The 25,976-nt window shown below is 43.9% G+C and overlaps 1 protein-coding gene across 1 annotated transcript in view; it reads left to right on the forward strand.

The window, feature by feature from the left end:
• XKR6 (XK related 6) overlaps positions 1–20,164 on the forward strand; it is a 529,894-nt gene extending 509,730 nt beyond the window's left edge. The window contains exon 3 of the mRNA XM_003412450.4: positions 19,066–20,164. Coding sequence (XP_003412498.1) covers positions 19,066–20,030 — 965 coding nt within the window. The 3' untranslated portion in view covers positions 20,031–20,164. The remainder of the gene's footprint in view (positions 1–19,065) is intronic.
• The last annotated feature ends 5,812 nt before the right edge of the window (positions 20,165–25,976 follow it).

Raw genomic sequence — 25,976 nt, forward strand, 5'->3', positions numbered from 1 at the left:
CCAAAACAGAGATATTTCATGTAAACCATGATGAGACTTAATGCCTTCCAACAGAGACTACCCCAACACCACTTTTTTTCTCCCTTGGACAATGATTGATGAACAATCCTTGTTTTCTACTCTTTTCAAGGCTTCATGCTGACCATCTGCCTTATGTTAAAGATCTTTTTCTTCAGCCAGTATATGGCATAGTTTTTCCTAAGACATTTCAATACCATTTAGATTGACCTGGAGTTTTCCCAGATCTCCCCAGCCACACACACACACATCAGTTCTGATGGTTACATACACAGATGATTGATGCAATTTCTTCTATTTTGACCCTACCTAATTTCAGTCTGGAAATTTCAAGGGTCTCTTGAGTTACCCCATGTGGTAACCTCATTTGGGGATCACACCCTCTCCAAATACTGAAATATGATGAAAATGAGTATGACACTGCATGTAAAAGACTGCACTCAAAGGACACTGTTAAATTATTTAGTGTCAAAATATTTTCAGTGAAAGTTTGAAAAGGAAATTTCTTCCTTTGTTGCTTTCAATCCTGAATAGTAGTCAGGTAATGCACCATGCATGAAGAATGCATCTGGTTTGCCTAAAAGTAAGGCATTAGTCAGTCTTAGAAAAAATGCAACCAGAATGCTTCTTAGAAGCAAGGATGGCAAGACTCCAGCTTGCTTATTTTGGATACGTCATCAGGGAAGACCAATTCATCAAGAGTTGAAAGAGGTAGATGCTGTCCTTGAAACGAAGGTAGACAAATAACAGTTAAGCATGTTTCTTTTTGGGAAACTTTAGGGGGCCAATCCATTGGAGTACAGTGCCATATAAATTAGGTGAGTCTCATATGTCAGAATATGGCTGTGACTGCATCCAAATCTCTTAATGTCAGTTTAAGTTTCCTTATCTGTAAAGTGGGGTAACAAACACAGCAGAAAAAGGCTGCCATAAAGAGCTCACAAGATGGTAGTCAGAGAGGCAGGAAAAGGCAAGCTAAGGATGAAGTATCAAGAACAAGTCAAAAATGCAATGTTACCCAGAGATTTAGTAAGAGAGACACTACAACCAGTCCCTCAAATTTTGCAACTCAGAATTGGTTGATGACCTTAATAAGAGCTCTCTATTGGGGTTAGTCTTAGGCTGCGTTCTCTAGAGAAGCAAAACCAGTGAAACGTATACATACGTGTGTGTGTGTGTGTACCAAAAACCCATTGCTGTTGAGTTGTTTCTGACTCATAGTGACCCTATAGGACAGAGTAGAACTGCCACATTAGATTTCGAAGTAGCAGCTGGTGGGTTTAAACTGCCTACCTTCGAGTTAGCAGGCGAACAATTAACCACTGTGCCACCAGTGCTGTGTGTGTGTGTGTAGAGAGATTTATCTCAAGGAAATGGCTCACTCAGCTGTAGAGGCTGGCAAGTTCCAAGTCCATGGGTCAGGCATCAGGCTGGAAGCTTCTCCTGACCCACAGAGTTGCAGGGATAATGAGCCCAAGATTGAAAGGTCAAGTGGCAGGCCCCTGGCTCATGGGCTGCAGAGGCTGATGAATCCAAGATTAACAGGTAAAACAGCAGGCTGCTGGCTCACAGGCTGTAGAGGCTGATGAATCCCAAGAACAGCATAAAATATGGCAGGCCACTGGCTCCAGTCCCAAGAACTGGAGGTCAGAAGATGACAAGCCGGATACAGGATCCAGAGCAAGCAAGCGAGCTTTACCAGAACGTCCATATATATATTGGATGCAGGCCACACCCCTGAGGAAACTCCACTTACAATCGATTGGCTGATCACATCAGATCACATCATGGAGGGTGACTACATCATTACATAACTGCCAAATTACATCATTACATAACTGCCAAACTACATCATTATATAAGTGCCAAACTGCATCACTACATAACCGCCAAACCACTAAGAATCATGGCCCAGCCAAGTCGGCACAGAACCATAACCATCACAGCCCAACCCTTGTCAACTTGGTACCTGTATGCATCTCCTTAAGCCATACACAATCTCTAAATAAAGACAATTACAAAGTCATACTTGTGACTAACGTGATACAACTAACATGCATACAAGCAAAAAGGCACTAGCCCCATTTACATCTTGTATTTTATAAATGAAGAAAACAAAAACATTTGATGCACATTCAAGGATGAAATAACCCATTCTCATAACAATTATAGTCCTTGTTTCTGCAACTGGTTACATGGTCGTAACTGGTATTTAGAACTACCTTCTGCTGCCCATTCCATATTCCCTTTACACTCAGCAAGCATCTCAGCTGGTCATGGTTCTTTGCCAGGTGGGGTGACCCAAACTTTCATTCCCAAAGGGCCTGGGCGATTAGTAGTCATGTTGGAACTGGGTTGCTGTAGTTTTCCATCGACTTTAATCACAGGGCATGTTAGTACTAAGAGACACCCTAAGGGATTGCCTGTATTCCAGACATACTCTTTTTCACTTCCATTATGCAGCATCAATCTAATTTCCCCTTGGTAGTCAGTGTCAATCACACCAGCCAATATGGTAACTCCCTTCTTTGCCTGTTGATCCAGGGGCATGAGTAATCCAAAGTGGACATGTGTCATTATTAACTTCCAGTTCAATGGACTCCATGTTGTGTCTCCAGGTGGGAACATTCCTCCCTTTGGAACTAAGACTGCTAGACCTGCAGAGCAGGGGACAGGGAGCAAAAATTTTTTTGAGTGGGTATGTAGGGGTAATAGTGAGTGGTGCCACTGCCATCTCCACCCGTTGATTACTGGAACGATGAATCCTGGCTATGGGAGAAACAGCACCATATATTGGATGCTACTTTAGAGTTTTTTTTTTTAGAGTATATACAGTGTCCTGGAGAGCACTGCCCCAACCCTGCAAAGTGTTGCTACCTAGCTGACACCATAATTGTGTCTTTAGAAGGCCATTCCACTGTTCTGTCAAGCTAGCTGCTTCAGGATGATGGGGAACATGGTAAGACCAGTGAATTCCATGAACATGAGCCATTGCTGTACTTCATTTGCTGTGAAGTGAGTCCCTTGATCCGAGGCAATGCTGTGTAGGATAACATGACAGTGGATAAGGCATTTTGTAAGTCCACAGATGGTAGTTTTGGCAGAAGCATTCCATGCAGGGAAGGCAAACCCATACCCAGAGTAAGTGTCTATTCCAATAAGAACAAAACATTGCCCTTTCCATAATGGAAGTGGTCCAATGTAATCAACTTGCCACCAAGTTGCTAGCTGATCACCTCGAGGGATGGTGCCATATCTGGGACTCAGTGTTGGTCTCTGCTGCTGGCAGATTTGGCACTCAGCAGTGGCTGTAGGCAAGTCAGCCTTGGTGAATGGAAGTTCATGTTGCCGAGACCATGCAAAACCTACATCCCTGTCACCATGGCCACTTTGTTCATGAGCCCATTGGGCAACGATGGGAGTGCCTGGGTAAAGAGAATAACTGATTTCCACGGAATGCATCATTCTATCCACTTGATTGTTAAAATTCTCCTCTTCCGAGGTCACTTTTTGGTGAGAGTTCACATGAGACATGATTATCTTCACTTCTTTGGCCCATTCAGAGAGTTCTATCCACATGACTCTTCCCCATACCTCCTGGTCACCAATTTTCCAATCATGCTCCTTCCAAGTCCCTGACTATCCAGCTAAATCATTGGCCACAGCCCATGAATCAGTACACTATTGCACATCTGGCCATTTCTCATTCAAAGCAAAGTGAACAACCATGTGAACAGCTCAATGTTCTGCCCATTGAGAGAATTTTCCTTCATCACTATCCTTCAGGGAGGTCCCAGAAAGGGGCTGCAGTGCTGCCAATGTCCACTTTTGAGTGATGCCTGCATATCGCACAGAACTATCTCTAAACTAGGTATGAGTTTCCTCTTCCTCAGTCAACTAATCATAAGGAACTCTCCCTGAAACCACAGGTGCAGACTGGGAGAGGGCAGGTAGTGTTAACAGGACTGGAGACCATGGGCATTTTGACCACTTCCTCATGCAACTTGTTTGTGCCTTCAGGTCCTGCTCAGGCCCGATCTCATATATACTACTTCCTTTTAATGATGGAATGCTGCTGTGCACATCCAAATTTATCACTCTGTGGATCAGACGACACCTAGTTCATGATGTGCAGCCTAGGCTGCATGGTGACTTGGTGGCCCCTGGTTAAGTGTTCAGTCTCTACTAAGGCCCAGTAACTAGCCAAAAGCTGTTTCTCAAAAGGGGAGTAGTTATTTGTAGAGGATGGCAGGGCTTTGCTCCAATACCCTAAGGGTCTGTGCTGTGGTCCACCAATAGGGGCCTGCCAAAGACTCCAAACAGCATCTCTATCTGCAACCGACATTTCAAGCACCATTGGGTCAGCCGGATCATGTGGCCAAGTGGCTAAGTGGCTTGCATGGCAACCTGAACCTGTTGCAGAGCCTTCTCTTGTTCTGGGCCCCAATCAAAAGTAGCAGCTTTTTGAGTCACTTGAAAAATAGGCTGGAGTAGTACACTCAAATGAGGGGTATGTTGCCTCCAAAATCCAAAGAGGCCTCCTGCCAGATGTTGTGTCTCCTTTTTAGTTGTAGAAGGGGACAGATGAAACACGTTATCCTTCACTTTAGAAGGAATGTCTTGATATGCCCCACACAACTGGACATGTAGATATTTCACTGAGGTGGAAGGCACCTGAATTTTTGTGAGATTATTCTCCCACCTTCTAGCATGCAAATGTTTTACCAATAATTCCAGAGTCATTGATCCTTCTTCCTTACTCAATCCAGTCAGCATGTCATCGCTGTAATGGACCAGTGTGATGTCTTGTGGAAGGGAAAGGTGACCAAGGACCCTGCGGACTAAATTATGACATAGGGTTGGAGAGTTGATATATCTTTGAGGTAGGACAGTGAAGGTGTATTACTGGCCTTGCCAGCTGAAGGAAAACTGCTTCTGGTGTACCTTTGAAACTGAAATTGAGAAAAAAGCATTGGCCAGCTCAATAGCTGCATACCACTGCAATTGGAGTCACTACCTGGTTAAGTTTAAAATAATCCACTGTCATTCTCCAAGATGCATCTGTTTTTTGCACAGGCCAAATAGGTGAGTTGAATGTGGTAGGAATCATCACCTCTGCATCCTTCAAGTCCTTGATGGTGGTAGTAATTTCTGCAATCCCTCTAGGAATGCAGTATTGCTATCAGTTTACTATTTTCTTTGCTAGGGGCCGTTCTAATAGCTTCCACTTGGCCTTTACTACTGGAATAGCCCTTACTCCACTTTTCAGGGACCCATGTGGAGGTTCTGCTGATTGCTGAGTATATCTGTTCCAATTATGCATTCTGGAACTGGGGAAATCACTACAGATTGGGTTTGAGGACTCACTGGACCCACTGTGAGGCAAACCTGAACTAAGACTCCATTAATAACCTGACCTCCATATGTCCCCATCTTGAGATGTGTGCCACAGTGATGCTTTGGTCTCCTGGAATTAATGTCAGTTCAGAGCCATTATCCAGTAATTCCCCAAAAGTCTGATTATTCCTTTTCCTGAATGAACAATCAGTCTCATAAAAGGCCATAAATCTCTTTGGGGAAGACTGGGAGAAAGATTAACAGTATAAATTTTTGGTGGTACTGTGGGTTCCTTCCTCAAGGGGACCTGGCCTACGCTTCATTCAAGGAGTTGAGGGTCTGTAAACTGGCTCAAGCCTGGGAATTTATTGAGGGGCTGTGACTCTATTCTGGTGATTTGAGTTAGACTGCCATTCACTTGACCTAGAATTCTTCCACTTGTACAGATCAAGTAAATATTTAGTAGACTTACCACTTATTTCACCCCTAGGAAAACCATGAGTAAGTAGCCAGTGCCGTAAGTCCATAAAAGTCAGACTATTCTGATTACTGCTTTGACTCAGCTGTCCATTATGGTAACCACTCTCACCTTCTCTTTGTCAATTGAGTGCCACCAGAAGCACCTACCACCATGGAGTCCAATCAGCTCCAGTGTAGTTAAGTGTCTTAATTCAGTTAGGGCAATTCCCACTGTCAAATCTGACTTACATAAAATAGCAATTACAGCAGTCTTCAAGGCTGCTGGGTCCCCCTTCACAAATTTGTTCCTCAGCATTGTGGTGAAAGGTGTGTCCTCTGGGCACCGCATGATAAATCCCCTCTAACTTACCAATTTCCCTAAGCCTTTGGATACACTCTACAGAATACCGAGGTAGGTCTGGTACTTCAAATTGATTTGGGGTAGGCCACTGCATAACCTGTGCTTCAGTGACCCAGCCAAATAAACTATTAAATCCTTTCCTAACCTCTCAAGCTGAAACACTGAATGAAGATTCTGTGCTCAGTGAACCCATATCAATAAACTTAGACTGATCCAACTTTGTGTTCCTTGCACCATTATCCCACACGCTTAATAGCCATTCCCACACATATTCCCCAGGTTTCTGTTTGTACATATTAGAAAAGTCAAGCAGTTTTTTTGGAGTGTAGTGTACCCCCTCCTGGGTCATACTTTGTACTTTACCTTTTAAGGCTCGCTGGGACTTAAGTCTAGTTATAGGTCTAGAAGCAAAAATGGGTGGTGGGGTTGGTTCCTGAGAACATTTAGCAGTGTTTGCTAGGCATCTACCTTGGGCAATGCCACAGGCAATGCCCCAGGTGATGTCTCAGACAAAGACTCTTCAGACACAGCTGGGTTAATCTCATCAGATGGGGGTGGGAGTGATAATGGTTTTACTGTGGAGGGTCGCTTAGCAAACCAAGATGGAGTGATCTCTTCAGATGAGAGTAAGAGGGCTTGCTCTGTTGGAGTGATTCAATGGAATTTAGGGGCTGAATATCCCCAGCTTCCTGACTATCTCCCCATATGTCCCCATCCCAAGTTTTAGAATCCTGTTTCTTCCCAATTAATGCCCTCACTTTTAGTTCACACAGGATGTGAGGTTGGGAATTCAATTGGCATTGTAATTCAGCCACTCCTACAATAAGACTCTGGGTTTGGTTTTTGGCAATATCAGCTCGGTTACTACATGAAATAAGTCTTTCTTTCAGGACACAAGTGGCATCTTTGAGGTCTTTTATGTGGTGCTTGAGCTGTGACTCTGAAGCCCTGAGTTTATCTCTTTCTTTCAGCACTTTGTGTAGCAAAAGTAGGACCAACCAACCAGCTTCCCTATACTTCTTATTCTGAAAAATATTGTAGAAAACTATTGGACATGTTGCCACCCAGAGCCACCCTTTTCACCAATACTTGATTTATTGGTGGTGATATTTTGCATATTAATATTGCCACCTCATGCCATGGATTAGCAGAACCCTCTTTACTATTGGAGGCAGAGTCATCAGCACCTTTAAGACAAGTCAGACATGAGAACCAATTTAGAAAACTCATCCTTACAATTTTGTTTCTCTAGAACCACTCTGGAAGCCTTGGTGGTGTAGTGGTTAAGTGCTACAACTGCTAACCAGAGGGTCGGCAGTTTGAATCTGCCAGGCGCTCCTTGGAAACTCTATGGGGCTGCTCTACTCTGTCCTATAGGGTTGCTGTGAGTTGGAATCGACTCAACGGCACTGGGTTTTTTTTTTTTTTTTAGAACCACTCTCCTTACCAAATGTCTTAGGCTGGCTTCTCTAGAAAAGCAAAACCAGTGAAGCATATATGTGTATACATATATGTATAGAAAGAGAGAGATTTATCTCAAGGAAATGGCTCACATGGTTGTAGATGCTAGCAAGTCCTAAATCTGTGGGTCAAATGTCAGACTGGAGGCATTTCCTGACTCACATAGCTGCAGGGGCTTATGAACCCAAGATCAGCAATTCAGACAGCAGCCTTCTGGCTCACAGGCTGCGGAGGCTGACGAATCCCAAGATCAGCAGGCCATTGGCTCAAGTCCCAAGAACTGGAGGTCAGATGATGATAAGCTGGATGCAGGATCCAGAGCAAACAAGCAAGCTTTTGAGAAACTCTGTATATATATTGGATGAAGGCCACACCCCTGAGGAATTTCCTTTTACAACTGATTAGCTGATCACATCAGATCATATCATGAAGGATGACTACATCATTATATAAGTGCCAAAATACATCATTAACTAACTGCCAAACCACTGAGAGTCATGGCCCAGAGAAGTTGACACACAACCTTAACCATCACAGGGGTGAAGGGTTAGAAGTAAAGTAAATAGCAGTTAGTCTACCCTTGAGAAGGCATGGAATAAAAGGAGAAGTTGTAGGGCCAAGGGAGCTATTCTTTTTAAGATGGGAGAAACTTGACTGTGGTTCCATTCTAAGGGGAAGACACTGGTGGAGAAGGAGCTGGTGAAGAGAGGGAAAGAAACCAGGAGTGTCCACACGGAGGAATCACTGAAGCCATCTCTTCCCACTCCTGATAATGTGCTTAGTACCCTTTCAAATCTATCTTCTTTAAATATTTTTCCAACACGGGATTCCGCAGTGGGGCTGAGTGCCCTGGCACAAAGGTTGAAGGGAGTGGCGAGTGACAGGCCTGGATTTCATAGCTCACTCTGTCCAACAAAAATCCTGCAGTTATCCTGACCCATCCTGCTTCAGAGGCAGATATTGGCCATCTCTAGATACTCTTGTATCTAGAGAATGCCTTCTATCTCATCCAACATTCTCCCTATGGGGAGTTCTGGCAATTCTGTCTCCTTTGGGGTCACTTTCTGGAGATATATCACAGTTCCCATGTGCTTACCCCTTGGAGCAGCTCTGCCTTGGCCCTTCCTGGGTCAGTGGGCCTACCTTGTTCTTGCCACAACACAGCCTTCCTCGCCTTACCCCAATGCTGGGTCCTGCTGACGCCTCTGATCCTCACTCCTGCACTTTACCCATTCCTGCTGATTCTTTCACTTCATTTACTCCCCTCAGATTTTACAGTCCCAGACACCTTGTCACTGTGCTTCTCACTTGATGCGACATCCATATTTTTTGCTTTGTTCCCAAGCTGTCATCCTGGCAGTTACCCTTGGATATTGCACCAAGATCGCCAAACTGGACCTTCCCTTACCACTGTCCCTCCTCTGTGAGGGGTATCCAACTGCAGATTCCAGCCTCTCCTGCTCTGCTCCTTCAGCCATAGGGGTGGCCCCACCATTCTGGAAACCTTAGTCTGGTGATTAGAGCACTGAGGCCATCTTGCCCAAGCTTTTGTCGGGGGAGTTGCACCCCAGGAGGCTCCAGCTTAGTGACTTTCCAGAGGCCTGGGCTGGGCTCTGGTCATCTCTGTGGGCAAACTGCAAACCATGCCTCCTTTTCTACACCAGGGACAGTGAGAAAGTCAAAGCCATGAAGGTCACTGCCCAGAACTTGTCACAGTCGAATGTGAAGCATTTAACAGTTTCCAGCATGATCTTTGGGATGCAGAAAGTAATTGAGTGGTAAGTGGCAGCAAATAATAAATGCTCCCAGGCCTGTCTAGGAATGTCACTGGTGGTCACAGTGCCCCCTCCATAACATGCTCACTTGGCTTGCGTCTTGCTGAGAGACTGCATTGACTTTTGAGTTGACCTCAGGCAAGACAGAAAATCTTCCAGGTGAGCCACCGCAGAAAGAAAAAACCCTGAATCTTCTCTCTCTGTAAAGGGATCCACTGCTGGCCTTTGAAGATTAATCACCTAACAGTGGGAAAATGATCTCAGTTAACTCTTTGGAGTCACCTTGTTCTCAGTGTTTTGCATTTTACTTTCCTAAGAGCGGCAGAGTAGAATTCAAATTCAGTTTTTAGCTTAGTAAAAATCAAGGGCCTCTCTCATATACCCACAGCTACTACACTTGCTGGGTGGACTGGGTACTACGCTTGCAACTCTTGGCAAAAGAATCAAATCCTTTTGCACTCAGTGTGCTAGAAATTTTTTTTCTCTCCCCTTACCCACCCCTTCATAAAGGCCAGTATCTGGAGGATCATTTAGTATAATGGTTACTTTTGAGACCACTGGAGTCAGACCCTGTGTTTGAATCCTGATTCTACCTCTTAAGGTTGTTGTTATTGTTGTTAGGTGCCTTCGAGTAAGTTCCGATTCATAGCGACTGTATGTACAACAGAATGAAACACTGCCCAGGCCTGTGCCATCCTCATAATCATTGTTATGCTTGAGCCCATTGTTGCAGTCACTGTGTCAGTCCACCTCATTGAGGGCCTTCCTCTCTTCCACTGACCCCCTACTTTAGCAAGCATGATATCCTTCTCCAGAGACTTGTCCCTCCTGATAACATAACATGTCCAAAGTTTGTGAGACAGTCTCACCATCCTTGCCTTTAAGGAGCATTCTGGCTGTACTTCTTCCAAGACAGATTTGTTCATTCTTTTGGCAGTCCATAGTATATTCAATATTCTTCGCCAACACTGTAATTCAAAGGCATCAATTCTTCTTCAGTCTTCGTTATTCATTGTCCAGCTTTTGTATGCATAGAGGCAATTGAAAACACCGTGGTTTGGGTCAGGCACACTGTTGTCCTTAAAGTGACGTCTTTGCCTTTTAACACTTTAAAGAGGTCTTTTGCAGCAGATCTTCCCAGTGCAACATGTCTTTTAGTTTCTTAACTGCTGCTTCCATGGGTGTTGATCGTGGAGCCAAGTAAAATGAAATCCTTGACAACTTCAATCTTTTCTATGTTTATCGTGATGTTGCTTATTGGTCCAGTTGTGAGGATTTTTGTTTTCTTTATGTTCAGGTATAATCCATACCAAAGGCTGTAGTCCTTGATCTTCATCAGTAAGTGCTTCAAATCTGTCATTGATCGAATTGTGTCCCCCCAAAAATATGTGTCAACTTCGTTAGGCCATGATTCCCAGTATTGTGTGGTTGTCCTCCATTTTGTGGTTGTAATTTTATGTTGAGCGGATTAGGGTGGGATTGTAACACCGCCGTTACTCAGGCTACCTCCCTAATCGAAGGTAAAGGGAGGTTCCCTGGGGTGTAGCCTGCACCACCTTTTATCTCGCAAGAGGAGAAAGGAAAGGGAAGCAAGCAGAGAGTTGGGGACCTCATACCACCAAGAAAGCAGCACCAGGAGCAGAGCATGTCCTTTGGACCTGGGGTCCGTGTGCCTGAGAAGCTTCTCGACGATGGGAAGATTGAGGACAAGGACCTTCTTCCAGAGCCCACAGAAAGAGAAAGACTTCCCTTGGAGCTGACACCCTGAATTTGGACTGTTAGCCTACTGTACTGTGAAGAAATGAATTTCTCTTTGTTAAAGCCATCTACTTGTGGTATATCTGTTATAGCAGCACTAGATGACTAAGACAAAGTCCTCTTCACTTTCAGTAAGCAAGGTTGTGTCATCTGCATAACATAGGTTGTTCATGAGTCTTCCTCTAATCTTGATGCCCTGTTCTTAATCATAAAGTCCAGCTTCTCAGATTATTTACTCAGCATACAGATTAAATAAGTATGGTGAAACAATACAACCCTGACTTTAAACCATGTCCTGACTTTAAACCATGCAGTATCCCCTTGTTCTGTCCAAACGACTGCCTCTTGGTCTATGTACAGGTTCTTCAGGAGCACGATTAAGTGTTCTCATTCTTTGCAATGTTATTCATAATTTGTATGATCCGCACAGTCAAATGCCTTTGCATAATCAATGAAACACAAGTAAACATCTTTCTGGTATTCTCTGCTTTCAGCCAGGATCAATCTGACATCAGCAATGATATTCCCGGTTCCATGTCCTCTTCTGAAGCCAGTTTGAATTTCTGGCAGTTCCATGTCGATGTACTGCTGCAACCATTTCTTCAAATTATCTTCAGCAAAATTTTACTTGTCTGTTTTGTTAATCATAATTGTTCGATAATTTCTGCATTCTGTTGGATCACCTTTCTTGGGAATAGGCATAAATATGGATCCCTTCCAGCCAGTTGGCCAGGTATCTTTCTTCCAAATTTCTTGGCATAGGTGAGTGAGCACCTCCAGCACTGCATCTGCTTGTTGAAACATCTCAATTGGTGTTCTGTCAGTTCCTGGTGCCCTGTTTTTTTTTTTTTTGCCAATGTCTTCAGTGCAGATAGAGCATACATTTGAACATATTTCTTAAATTTCTTATCTAAAAATTGAGACTAAATAGGATACCTACTTCACGGGATTATTGTAAATAAGATAATGCATGTAAAATATTTGTCTGGTGCCTGACACATGTAAATATTCAGTAAATCATGCTTATTGTTCTCCAGAAAGCCAGGGACAGCTTTTAGAGCAGGGAGTACATTTTCTGTCCTGCTACCTGCCCAAGCTGAGTCCCCAGCATTAGCTGGTTGCCTAGTCACCCTTGCTGAATGCTGCCCTCTGGCCCCCTGTGGAAGAATTGCACTTTCAAGGCTGTGGGTTTGTAAGACCACAGGCTTTGCTCAGGGAAAAATGCAGAAGTGGCCAATCCACAGAACATTTGGTCCATTGATCAAACCTAACAACGTGCCCAATATTACAGACAGGGTTCAGTCAAATTCCTTGGGAGTGGGTTGAAAACATGCCTATCTAATACCCTCCCATCTTTGGTTCTTGAGCCCTTAGAGGGCAAGGGTTATCCTCTGTTAAGCTTCCAGTGAGAAATCCAACTCCCAAATGGGATCCTAAAGTGGGTCCAACTTTCTGGTCTCCTCTCTGGGATCCCTCCAGCAGCACCAACTTTGGACCCCCCAAAAATGTGTCCAGAACACTGGATGGAACTGGGAGTTCTCTGATAATGTGATGAATTAGAAAATGGCAAGGGCCAGGGTTTTGACCAACCCCAGGCCATCGCCCTGTAGGGTCAACTTTGACCCTGCTACTGGGAGGGAGGACGGGGCAGGCACAGCACGAGCAGGAAGTACCACTCATGCTTCTTCCTATGCTCTGTTCACCTCGTTCCAGCTCCTAAGAGAAGGGAGATTCCAGCCATTGCACTCTTTTTAGTCTTGGATAAGGTCTGCCCAATGCCGTGGCACATGGACCAGGTGTCAGAATGTTCCCCTTTGCCTTTCTTCCTTTAACTTAGAGCATTTTCATACTGCCAAGGATGTGGTCTAGAGTTTGAAGCTCTGAGGGGCAATGGCTGGAAACTAGAATAGGCACAGCCACCAGAGAAAGCTGATGGCCTTAATTCATATGACCCTGGGGAAAGTGCTACCCAGTGGGCCTCTGGGGTGGGGGTGAGCTTACAGACAGAAAGAGAATGAACGAAGAACTAAGGAGCGGCATGGTTTAGTGGGAAGAACACTGCACTAGGGGTCAGGAATTTGGGCCCTGGTTCTGTCAGTGATTCTCAGGGTGATTTGGGGAAGCTGCCTAGACCTCTGTACCTCTATCTCCTATTGAATGAGTGATCAGGAATAGATGAGGCAGAGATATAAGAGAGAAGCTGGATATCAGCTTGTCAGCAGACTCCCTGGGCCAGTGCTCAGAATAACGTCTTCCATGAGTCTGTTTCTCAAACCCTTCTTGTACACTAGCGGTGATGTCTTACAACATTTGGGGGAGATTTGTGCCATATCATAGAGAAAAAATTCTGAAGGTCCAACCAAGAAACAGGGTAGTGTCCAGGTCAGCTGAGAGGGGAGTGGATTCAGCAACACCCTTGTGAGGGGTTAGGCAGGAACACAGTGCTCATCCTCAAACTCACAGGAACCATCTAGAAATGGCCTCAGTAACCCAAAGCTGGAATAACAAAGGGTAATTTTATTTGGCTTTGCAATATGTAATTGAAGTGCATTTGAATTCTCTTTTATTCGGATGGTGTTATGGATTGAATTGTGTCCCCCCAAAATATAATTGTAATTCCTAACCTTTACGCCTGTGATTATATTCCTGTTTGGGAGTGGGTTGTCTTCGTTATGTTAATAAGGCAGGATTAGTGTAGAGTGTGTCTTGAGTCAATTTCTTCTGAGACATAAAAGAGATTTAAACAAGCAAGCGAGAGAAATAGAGATGGGATAAGATAAATACCAAGGACATGGAGATCTCCAGGGAACCAGGAAGCAGAAACTGAAAAGACAAGGATCTTCCCCCGGAGCTGACAGAGAGAGAAAGCCTTCCCCTAGAGCTGACCCTCTGAATTAGGACTGTCAGTCTCCTACACTGAGAAAATAAATTTCTGCTTGTTAAAGCCACCCACTTGTGATATTTCTGTTATAGCAGCATGTCTTAGTCATCTAGTGCTGCCATAACAGAAATATCACAAGTGAATGGCTTTAACAAAGAGGAGTTTATTTTCTCACAGTAAGGTAAGCCAAAAGTTCAAATTCAGGGTGTCAGCTCCAGGGGAAGTCTTTCTCCTCTGTCGGCCTTCTCATCAATCTTCCCCTGGTTGAGGATTTTCTCAGGCACAGGGTCCCCGGGTCCAAAGGACAAGGTCTGCTCCCGGCACTGCTTTCTTTGTGGTATGAGGTCCCCCTGTGTCTCTGCTCACTTCTTTCTTTTATATCTCAAGAGATTGCCTCAAGACACAATCCAGTCTTATACATTGAGTCCTGCCTCACTAACACAACTGCTGCCCATCCTCCATTGTTAACATCATAGGGGGAGGATTTACAACATATAGGAAAATCACACCATACCGGGAATCATGGCCCACCCCAACTGACACACACATTTTTGGGGGCACATAATTCAATCCATGACACAGCACTAGATAACTAAGGCAGATGGATATAACGACACACACAGAGTGATAAAATCAGGACAGTGAAGACTGAGGTGCTGTCCTGCTTCTACATCCCAAGTCTGTTCAAAAGCAATCCCAGAATTAGACCAAATTAGATCATTGCTCCAGAAAAAGCTTAGCTGTTTTCTCTTGCTTTATGAGATCTTCTCATTCGGCTTTTATAGAACTTCTATCTGATTACTTACGGGTGGTAGCACCTCCAAGATGTGTTACTGTTAACATAAAAAAAAAATGACTCAGAGGGAGGGAGAAAAGCTTGAGGTATGACCCACCCCCCAGTCCCCTCTGAGATAGGACACTAGAAGTTCCTTCTCACATAGAAATAGTGACATCACCCTGGCTCATCACCCTACAGTGAAGCTCCACTAGCTGATTAGCCCTGCCAGTGAACACAGGCCTTCTTCAATCTGTTTTTTAGTACCTTGTTATTAAATATGAATAAAAAATATTGGAGGCATTGGTGGTTCAGTGGAAGAATTCTCACCTTTTTTTTATGCAGGAGACCTGGGTTTAATTCCCAGCCAATGCACCTCAAGCACAGACACTTCCTGTTATGGATTCAACTGTGTTCCCAGAAAATATGTGTCAACTTGGCTAGGCCATGATTCCCAGTATTATATGGTTGTCTACCGTTTTGTCATCTGATGTGATTTTTCTGTATGTTGTAAATCCTACCTCTATGATGTTAATGAGGCAGGATTAGAGGCAGTTATGTTAATGAGGCAGGACTCAATCTACAAGATTAGGTTGTATCTTGAGTCAATCACTTTTGAGATATAAAAGAGTGAATTGAGCAGAGAGACAAAAGGGCCTCATATCACAAAGAAAGCAGCACCAGGAGCAGGGCATGTCCTTTGGACTTGGTGTCCCTATGCTGAGAAGCTTCTAGACCAGGATAGGATTGATGACAAGGACCTTCCTCCAGAGCCAACGGAGAGAGAAAGACTTCCCCTGGATCTGGTGCCCTGAATTGGGACTTCTAGCCTACCAGACTGTGAGAGAATAAATTTGTTTGTTAAAGCCATCCAATTGTGGTGTTTCTGTTACAGCAGCACTAGATAACTAAGACACCACCCATCTGTCGGTGGAGGCTGGAGTGCTGAACGGTATTCAGGGGAGCTTCTAGACTAAGACAGATTAGAAGAAAGGCCTGGTGATCTACTTTAAAAAATCACCCAGTGAAAACCCTATGGTTCACTACATTTTGATCCAGCTGTGCATGCAGTTACCCTGCGCTGGGCCTACTTGAGAGAAGCTAACAACAGCAACAACAGCAGTACCTTTAAGATGTGTCATAATTAACATCAAGAAATGGGTTCATCAGACTGCCCTGACAGGGAGCACAACAGAGAACCCCTGAGGGAGCAGAAGAGCAGTGGGATGCAGACCCCAAATTCTCATAAAAAGACCAGACTTAATGGTCTGACTGAGACTAGAAGGACCCCGGTGGTCATGGCCCCCAGACCTTCTGTTGGCCCGGGACAGGAACCATTCCCGAAGCCAGCTCTTCAGACATGGATTGGACTGGACAATGGGTTGGAGAGGGATGCTGGTGAGGAGTGAGCTTCTTGGATCAGGTGGACACTTGAGACTATGTTGGCATCTCCTGCCTGGAGGATAGATGAGAGGGTAGAGGGGGTTAGAAGCTGGTGAAATGGATATGAAAAGAGAGAGTGGAGGGAGAGAGCAGGCTGTGTCATTAAAAAAAAAATAGGGGGAGAGTAATTGGGAGTGTGTAGCAAGGTGTATATAAGTTTTTATGTGAGACTGACTTAATTTGTAAACTTTCACTTAAAGCACAATAAAAATTATAAAAAAAAAACTAAAAAAAAAAAAAGAAAGAAATGGGTTCATCAGGAAGGAGTGATGTAACAAAGACATTTCTGAGGATGTTCCAGTGTTGGAAATAAGTCTGTTACAGACTATCAAAATAGGAGTGCACATTCCATGCCCTCCAAAAACATACAACCTAAATCGTGGTACTCCTAAGAAGACCCATACCCCTCCCTGCCCCAAACCAACAGACAACATGAACATGGGTCAGCTGTAAAAGGGTACCAGACTAACCACTGTGATATCAACACAGAACACACACGGTCTGTACAAACCTTGTGTGGGCAGAGGGCAAAGTGGGACATAAAAGTGCTGTGTTCACAGTTCTCCAAAGAAGTGAGAGGAATATCATCATTAATGCTTGTTAGGCACTTCCAAGATTCATTCAGTGGAGAAATTGGGATTCTTACTTTCTTCTGTTTGTTTTAATCTTTGTTGTTATTACAAAAGAAATACTAGCTCATTGTAACATTTAAGCATCCAGATTTTTCCGATGCTTATATAAACATATGTGTTTTTATTATCACACTATATTGTCCTTCAAACTGAGAATCTGAGCTTCTCCTTGAGATGATAGAGGGAGGAGTTGTGTGAGATGGGGGAGGAATGGCAAATGTAGATAGAGTGTCAAATGACGTAGGACTTTGATTCTACACTGAGGTTTGGAGAGGAGTGGGAAGGTGGGCGTGAGCACCAGCAAAGACAAACAGAAGGCTGGAGCTCTAGGCAGTTTAAGTAGTCTCCTGAAGAAGTGAATGGCACTCCTCAATCTGACCTTTGGCTTAAAAAATGTTGAAGGGGAATTGACCTCTGGTGTGAAAGCTTGGAATTTGTTGAGGAGATGGTTGTCAATAGGACAGCATTCAGACCTCCAATTGCATTTAGTTGCAGTTTAGTTCTGAACTTTTAGGAGAGAGGAATACCAAAAGAAGTGTTAGTTCTATTGACTGTGTGGAGTTAATGCATGGAGGATTCGGAAGGGTGATGCGAGAATCTTGAATGAGCGGAGATTGTAATACAACACTTGACTAATTGTTGCTCCCGGGAAGATTTGAAGAGATTCCAATGACTATATATTGTATTTAATTTTATTTATTTGCAAACATCAAATATGCAGAGTTATAAATAAAATTGTTCTAAGGCTACTTAAGTATCACTTGGGATCAGTAACATTCAACCTCCCTGAATACTTGCCCATGGAGGGGAAATGCAGGGAATGAAGAGCAGAAGCCTTAGAAGCGTCACCAAAGTAGTGAGGGGAAGAGGCATCCCCAAAGCATGAGTGACAGTGCTGTTGAAATAGGAGGAAAACCAGAGGACAGTGCCTCACAAACCAAGGTCTAAGAAAACTTTGAGCAGTTGTTGGTTGTAAAAAAAGCAACAAAGATTGTGGAGGGTGGCCAGGTAAACAGAGGGGATATCCCAGGGCTCTTGATAAGGGTCACCTTAGGTAGTAAATGGGGGAGAAGCTTGTCTTAGTCACCTAGTGCTGCCATAACAGAAACACAAGTGGATGGCTTTAACAAAGAGAAATTTTATTTTCTCACGGCCTAGTAGGTTACAAGTCCAAATTCAGGGTGTCGGCTCCAGGGGAAGGCTTTCTCTCTCTGTCAGCTCTGGAGGAAGGTCCTTGTCCTCAATCTTCCCCTGGTCGAGGAGCTTCTCAGGCACAGGACGCCAGGTCCAAAGGACCTGCTCTGCTCCTGGTGTTTCTTTCTTGGTGGTATGAGGTCCCCAACTCTCTGCTTGCTTCCCTTTCCTTTTATCTCTTGAGAGATAAAAGGTGGTGCAGGCCACACCCCAGGGAAAATCCTTTTACATTGGATCAGGAATAATCTCTGCCTGTAGTTAAAGAGGATTAGGTGTTACATCCCACCCTAATCCTCTTTAACGACAGGCAGAGATTATGAAAATCACAAACTGGACCAAGTTGTCACATATATTTGGGGGGACACAGTTCAATCCATGACAAAGCAAAATGGAAAAAGCTTCAGGAAAGGGATCCTTTGGGCTCTGAGTGAGTGACTCCAGCACTTTCTCAGATGGGAAGAATCATTGTGGAGTTTGAATACTGAATAAGCTGTTGTTCATCACAATCGGTCATCTCTTCGGTGGATTTCTTTGAGAGCATAGGCTGCTGGTGCACAGGGACACCAACAAGGATCAATGTGAGCTTGTATTTCCCTCAGATAGAACCCCTGTAGCCCTGCCCACAGCTGATGTGCTGATCCACTGCTGCCACATGATCACAGTGGCTCCAGTTCTCAAACCCCTGGCAAAGTGCACAAGCCTCAGCTCAACACTTGAGCCAAAGAGCTCCAGAAGTTCCAAACTGGGTTGTTGAAACTAACACTACCTATAAAAAACAAAAACCAAACTGTCAGCTTAGGGAGCAGCTGTGCTTTTCAAGTCTTGTTCTGATTTTGTGTTTCTAGCTCCTCCTTCAGATCGTCCGTGTGTGTGTATGTGTGTGTGTGGGCGTCTCCTCAGATGGCAGCCCTGCTGTGCTCCGAGGTTGATGTCCAAGGTTTTGACTGTGTGGGTTTGTGTCTTTCCGGCAGGTGTCTCCTCTGTGACCTCCCTGATGTCCCTGGCTTGGGTGCTAGCCTCCTATCACAAGCTGCTGCGGGACTCCAGGGACGACAAGAAGAGCATGAGCTACAGAGGGGCCCTCATCCACTTCTTCTGGCGCCTCTTCACCATCTCATCCAGAGTTATCTCTTTTGCCCTCTTTGCTTCCATCTTCCAGCTCTACTTTGGTATCTTTGTGGTGGTCCACTGGTGTGCCATGGCCTTCTGGATTATCCATGGCGGAACAGACTTCTGCATGTCCAAGTGGGAGGAGATCCTCTTCAACATGGTGGTAGGGATTGTGTACATTTTCTGCTGGTTTAACGTCAAGGAAGGGCGGACTCGATATCGAATGTTTGCATATTACACCATAGTCTTGACCGAGAATGCTGCCTTGACGTTTCTTTGGTATTTTTACAGAAACCCGGAGACCACTGACTCCTATGCGGTGCCAGCAGTGTGTTGTGTGTTTATTAGCTTTGTGGCTGGGATTGCACTGATGCTCTTATATTATGGTGTACTGCATCCTACGGGGCCACGAGCTAAGATCCTTGCCAGCTCCTGTTGTGCCGAGCTGCTCTGGGGCATCCCTTTGCCCCCCGATGTTGAACCCATGGCTCCTCAGACCCCTGGGTACCGGGGGACCCAGGTCACGCCCACCAGAGCCGTAACGGAACAACAGGAGGATCTCACGGCTGACACTTGCTTGCCCGTTTTCCAAGTGAGACCCATGGGACCCCCTACCCCGTCGGGGCTTCCTTACCACCCAGAAGGGCCCCTCATTAAGATAGACATGCCAAGAAAGAGATACCCGGCTTGGGATGCCCATTTTGTAGACAGGAGACTGAGAAGGACTATTAACATTCTGCAGTATGTCACCCCTACTGCAGTAGGCATTCGGTACCGAGATGGACCGCTCCTTTATGAGTTGTTACAGTATGAGTCTTCACTCTAAAAGCATCTTGACCCAAGTTGAGAAGGGGACCTTAAGTTTGGTTTGCGGTAAATACCGCTTGCAAGAAATATAACCGTCCCTTCCCCCAATACACAGAACCACGACTACCACCACCACCGCCACCACCACTACAAAAAAAAAAATGATAATACGTCACAACCCCTTCAGATAAGCTTTCTTTCCAGTCGCTGTATGTATACAAAGATATTCTCTATGTTTTGTAAGTAAAAACAAAAAGAAAACTTTTCTTTTGTTTTTTACACATAAGAAACAGTATTGAAAAATCCCACACTATGGTTCATAGAGTGGAGAAGAAGGAGTTGTCTCCACTCCAAAAGAAAAAATGTTTTATACCTTACATCAAGTGTAGATCATATATGGGATTGGTGCTGATTGAAAGAACAAAACAAAACAAAACAAACAAAAACGAACAAAAACCTTCAACTGCCTTATGCCCTTAGGTGCTGAGTTTCATTAAGTACTGTCACGTTTTCTCATGCAAAACTCTCCAGTGATTTTTGCACCAGGAGAGGTAAAATTAAATAATCAAATGAAACAAATCTAGAAACTAAACAAAAACCAACTAACAAATAAAACACAAAGCAATCGTTCTTCCTATCTGATTACTTGTACTGAAGAAAACAAATTTACCAAAAGCAAAGGCAAAGAAATCCCTCCCACTTTTCAGTTTCTCTCCCTTCTCCCCTGTCCTTTGCCTACCTAGCAAAGGCTTCTAGGAGCTAAACAGCTGTTTGAAACTCAAATAGCTGGAGAAGCTACTTGAAGGCTGACTATGTGCCATTTTAGCATTCACCCAGTAAGAATCACATTTGTTTCCCCAAGTAAAGCAAAACAGAACAAAACAAAAAGCCACCCCAATAATTCGATAAGGAGATTTCCATATATGTGATTAAAGAGAATCAGTAATAATAAAACTCAGCATAGTAGCAAAAAGAATGACATCAATTTAAAGGCACAATACTCAATCAGTGACTGGCAAAAATGATTTTCTGTGTCATTTTAAGGCTGTGAAAGGTGTACTTTTATCACATGTGATATTGTGTAAGGACTCTTCTGTTTCCATTTGGTGGGAAGCCTTAAACTGATCTGGAAAGAATTCTTCATTTTTCATTTGTGCTTTTAAAAAAAAAAATTAACACAAAGAGGATAATTAGAATATAAAAAAAATCAAATTGTAATAACTGACCCATTTCAAAGACTGTTCGGTGCTTCTGTCTTTCACCATTGTGGTTGGCTGAAAATCATTCAGCTCACTTGGTGCATCTGGGTTGAATGGGAAATTTAGTGTGTGTAGTATGTGTGTGTTTGTGTGTGTATGTGTGTGTGTGCCCATAGCACACGTATATATGTATGTGTCTCTGCTGCAAGGTCTTGCCAGAAATATAGAAAACCAGTATCAAAAAACTCTGGTTATGGCTTGGTTGAGATGGAGTTCAGGTGGGGAGTGCGGGGAGGGATGTGCTGGCATTAGAATGTGAGGCCCTTTCTAGATGGCAAGATTCATACCAGCAGCATACTCTTGGTCTTAGAGGCCATGTCATTTGTGTGAGGATTTGATTCAATTATTTCTTTTCTCATTGTACCAAGTTGAATTTCTGGAGGTGTTGCAAGTATGTTCAACCATTTTTAAATTTTTATTTTTCAAAGTATTGCTCCTTTGAAGAATTTTTATGTTCTAGGGCATCATTTCAATCCATCATATCTCTACTTGGGCAGAAAATTTAAAAAAAGAAAAAAAAAGAAAAAATTCACAAAAAGGAAAAAAACTCCATAAAGATATATATATATATAAATAAATATATATATACGCACACAATATTTTTAAGTAAATACTGTTAGTCTTCGTTGTGTGTAACGGCAATTTTTTTTTTTTTTTGATTCCAGATATAACTGTTTAGGGTGCAAAAATCTCACATTGAACTATTCTTCAGAGAAGTTCAAAAACTGAGAAATTTTTTTTTATGTTTGTGGGCTTTTTTTTTAATTAATTAATATTCAAAGAGGCTTCTCCTTCCCACCCCTTCATTGTTTATCTAAATCTTAAAAATGAAAAAAGAACAAGTTTTAAGTATCAATTGTAAAACAGATTGCCCTTTCCTTTGTTCAGGCATACTTGATTTCACTTATTATTACTGAAACTTTGAGGGTGCCCAGTCCTCCCTCCCTCCTCACTCGGTTTTTCCCTTGGGAAGAAGGAGGAATGGCACTGTGAGGAGACACCCAGAGAGCAGATGGCCATGGATCAAACCCACTCTAGGAAGCAAGACTGAACAGAGCACACCCAGGCCTGGTGTCTCATAGGCCTGTCTGCAGTATCCCTCTGCCCACCCAAAGGGACAGGCCCCATGTGCCCCTCTTTTATTATTCGGGAGGCTGAATTTGGTCAGAGGTGCTTTTCCTTAAGTCAATCTCCTCTTTATTCTGCTTACCTACTGAGTACTCGGCTCTGCTGTGTACTCTGCAGAGGCTGTGGAAGGCAAGGCCCTTTGAGAGGTGACTAGCCCCTTCTTGCTTCCTGGGGTCTCAGCTCTTGTCTGCCTCAGGTCTGGGCCTACATGCTGGAGCTGTGCTGATGTCACCATGCAATCTTCTCAGCTTCCTTGACGTCCCCTGCGCGCCCATTTGGGACTTTTGCCTCTTTGGCTAGTTTTTTTGTTCTTGGGCTTATTTCCTTCTCATTTCAACACAGCCGTAGGTCTCAATTTGCCACCTCTATTGTAGTACTCCACATTTACCACGTGTGAGTATGTGTGTTTATGTTTACATGAAATTTAGAAAACTGTTGACCTTGACAAGAGCGCCAAAAGTTGGGATGAAAACTTCCACCTCAGGGAGGGTCCTCTGAAGTCTTAGCCACAGGGAACAAATGCGAAGATCACAGGGAACGTCAGAAATGTTTCGTTTCCACCTCTGTTGAACTGGGCTCTGTGAGACGCAGGCAGAAGGACACACTTCTCCCTTGAAGTACTGTTCTCCACTCCTCACCCCAGACCCTGCATCTGCCAGTACCTATATTAATAGTGAAAATGAAGATATGCATCTATGGGCAGCAGCAAGGAAATCCTTTTTCAAAGAGACAGAAAAAAGGAAAAAACGTTCAAAGTAGAAAGCAAGAAAGGGGAGAGGGAGCAAGGGAAAAATAAAGCTAATGACTAGAGTTTTCATCTGTGTTGTCAGCATTATCAGCCTCTAGCAGTTCCCCACATGTCAATCACAAAGAAACTCCCTATCCAGTAGTTCCAACTATTGTCTCCCTGTGGTCTTCTCTTCCCTACCCAGTGCCCTTCTCCTTCAAAGGGGCTCTGGCAGCTGGCTAACCCTAAGCAGTCAGTCAATGCAGGAATTCACAGACACTGGAAGTGCTTTGAGTCCATCCCTTGGAAGACTGTCTCCCTATGCAATGACTTTGGTCCTGAAAATTTGGATCCTTAATGCTGCCCTGCAGCAATGTCACTCTTTGCACCCAGTGAGAAGTGGTGGCTTCATCCCACACTAGGAATCGACTTTTAGTCTGCCTTTTGTCTGAGCCCCTGACAAGCCACCTTGTGGGCTCAACAAGACTGTAGCTCACTTCGGCTCACGTTGCTTCTGAGTGGAATTCCTGCTTTGTTTGTTTGTTTGTTTGATTGTCTAAGCCCACTTCTTGTCCAGGAATCTCTGATAAAAACAAATCAACTTCCAATATTTACTTTTCTTAGGAGGTATGCACATTCGTATCAGGAGCTACAGAATAAAATAAGAAGCTATCTTCCTTTCTTTCCTCATTTCTGCCCCTCAACAAATGTGCCCACAAACCCCTGTATTTCAGTCCTCTAACTGCACAGAAAAATTGGCTCTCCTTTTGTTCTCAGAAATATTTTTTGTTCCAAAAACTATGACTGATTTTGTTAGCATCAGTTCTGCAAACTCTGTTTCTCTCTTTCTCATTAGGTCTTGCCCTTCTCTCTGCCTCTGCATGAAAGGAAACCTCTGTCTCCTCAGATAATGTCTGGGTAATGACCTCTGAACTCATTGTCACAAGCCCGTGACATCCCACATGGGAACTTCTTATCTTTTAAGACCATGATGAGGGGGGCAATTTGGCTTAAATTCATTGGATTAAATCCCACTGATCTTACTCATCCCAAAGTTTTTCATATCTCAAACATACTCCTCTACTCTGTCTCCTGAAAGTACCACCTTGCTCTGTAGGTTCAGACTTTTCCAAATAAATTGGAAAATGGGAGAGCTGTTGGAGGCCACATTCACCCCAAACAGACTGGGGCCAGAATGGGGTAAGCCATACCTCTGTTGACGAACCATGCTGCCCTCATGCCATGCGTCAGTCAAGAAAGACAAAATTTCCCTATGGTCTTAGGGGCTCCTTCACCCCTGCTAGACACCTCATACCACAAATACTCCCTAGGCACACAATCCCCTAATACTCTATGGCCCTTATGTTCCTAACACATTCCCTCAATGGCCATGGCCCTTCTGAGTTCCATGGTGGCTTAAAAGAGTACAAATACCTTTCTAGATCATGGTCATTAGGGTAATTCATTAGCCGTGTGGCACCTAACCAACCATAGGTATCAGGCCCTGTCCCAGTACAAGACTCATTCACAGCAAAATCTACAGATTTTTTTTTTTAAAGCATCAAAATTACATTATTTCTCCATTCTCCCTCCAATTTCACCCATTTCCACCACACAGCCAGAGAGGTTTCTGATGCTGATCTTATTTGGAGGGACTGTCTGAGAGGACCACCAGATGGGCCATGGCGCATCACATAGTTCTTATACACCAGATAGACACACTGAACCTTTCCATTTCTGCTCTGCTTTTTACTCACAGGGGGCTGTAACAGGCCCTAATCAGACCTCGGACCTATGCATTACCTAAGAACAAAAGCAAGAAGAGGATGACAGTGCACAGGCAAAGACCATTTGGTTTCGAGGAGAGGGTGTCAGATCCCTGAAGAAGAATGGGGCTGGGGAATATTCTACAGCATCCACTCCCTCACATGCCTTCTGCTTCTGGCTCTTTAGTGGAGTGGGCTGGGGTGGTCACATGACACTCAATTGGGACAAATGATAGCATTCTTTTTGCCAAGGAAAGTGGCATCTTATTTAAAAGTGAATTCTTTCAGACCCCTTATGTGTAATAACAGCACCTCTGAGTGGTACCCTTAATGATGGGAGTGGGAGGACACACCATGTGTACACTGATTTGATTTTCTTATCAAAAAGTTAAAATCTGTTATTTCTGTGCTGAACTGAAAAATATTAAAAGAACACTATCAGCTTGGGGGGCGGGGTATGAGGATTTAAATTTGAATAGTGTAAAGGAAAGAGAGTATATTGCAATTAATTTCATCTAGATCCGAGTAACATTCCCAGGGTAGACCAGAAAACTTCCAGGAAAATCACTAGAAGCTCCATGGAGACCTGGGAAAGACCACTGCATGAGGGAAAGGGAAGGACACAGGGGACAGGCTTATCCCCAAGTGGCTGGGTCAGCTTCATGGAAACCAGTTCCATTCACTTCATCCCCAACCATTTGTTGATTACTAAGACTCTGCCAGGCAACCCTCCTCATAAAATACAACACACAGGTCTCCTATAAGGAGTGAATCTTAATCAGAATCAGTTCCTCTTAGTAAGGCCCAGACATGAATGAAATGAACAAAATGAGAACTTCTTCAAGGTAAAGACTGTGTTGTTTTCTCTTCATCCTAAACTGGCCACTGTTGTATAAGCCACATTCCATTCTCATTCATCAACCTCCTGACCATGGAGATTGCAGTGGTTAGTCTATCACAGGTTATGAAACCATACGCTTGTAAGAGGACTGCCCCCAGAGCATCCCAAATCAATGTATGCCTGTGCCAGTTTCAAAACTTGTAAGGAGAAAAAAGAAAAGGCAGCTATGCCATCTCAGAGATTT

The sequence above is a fragment of the Loxodonta africana genome, chromosome 19 (assembly GCF_030014295.1).
Source record: "Loxodonta africana isolate mLoxAfr1 chromosome 19, mLoxAfr1.hap2, whole genome shotgun sequence".
NCBI classification, from domain to species: domain Eukaryota; kingdom Metazoa; phylum Chordata; class Mammalia; order Proboscidea; family Elephantidae; genus Loxodonta; species Loxodonta africana.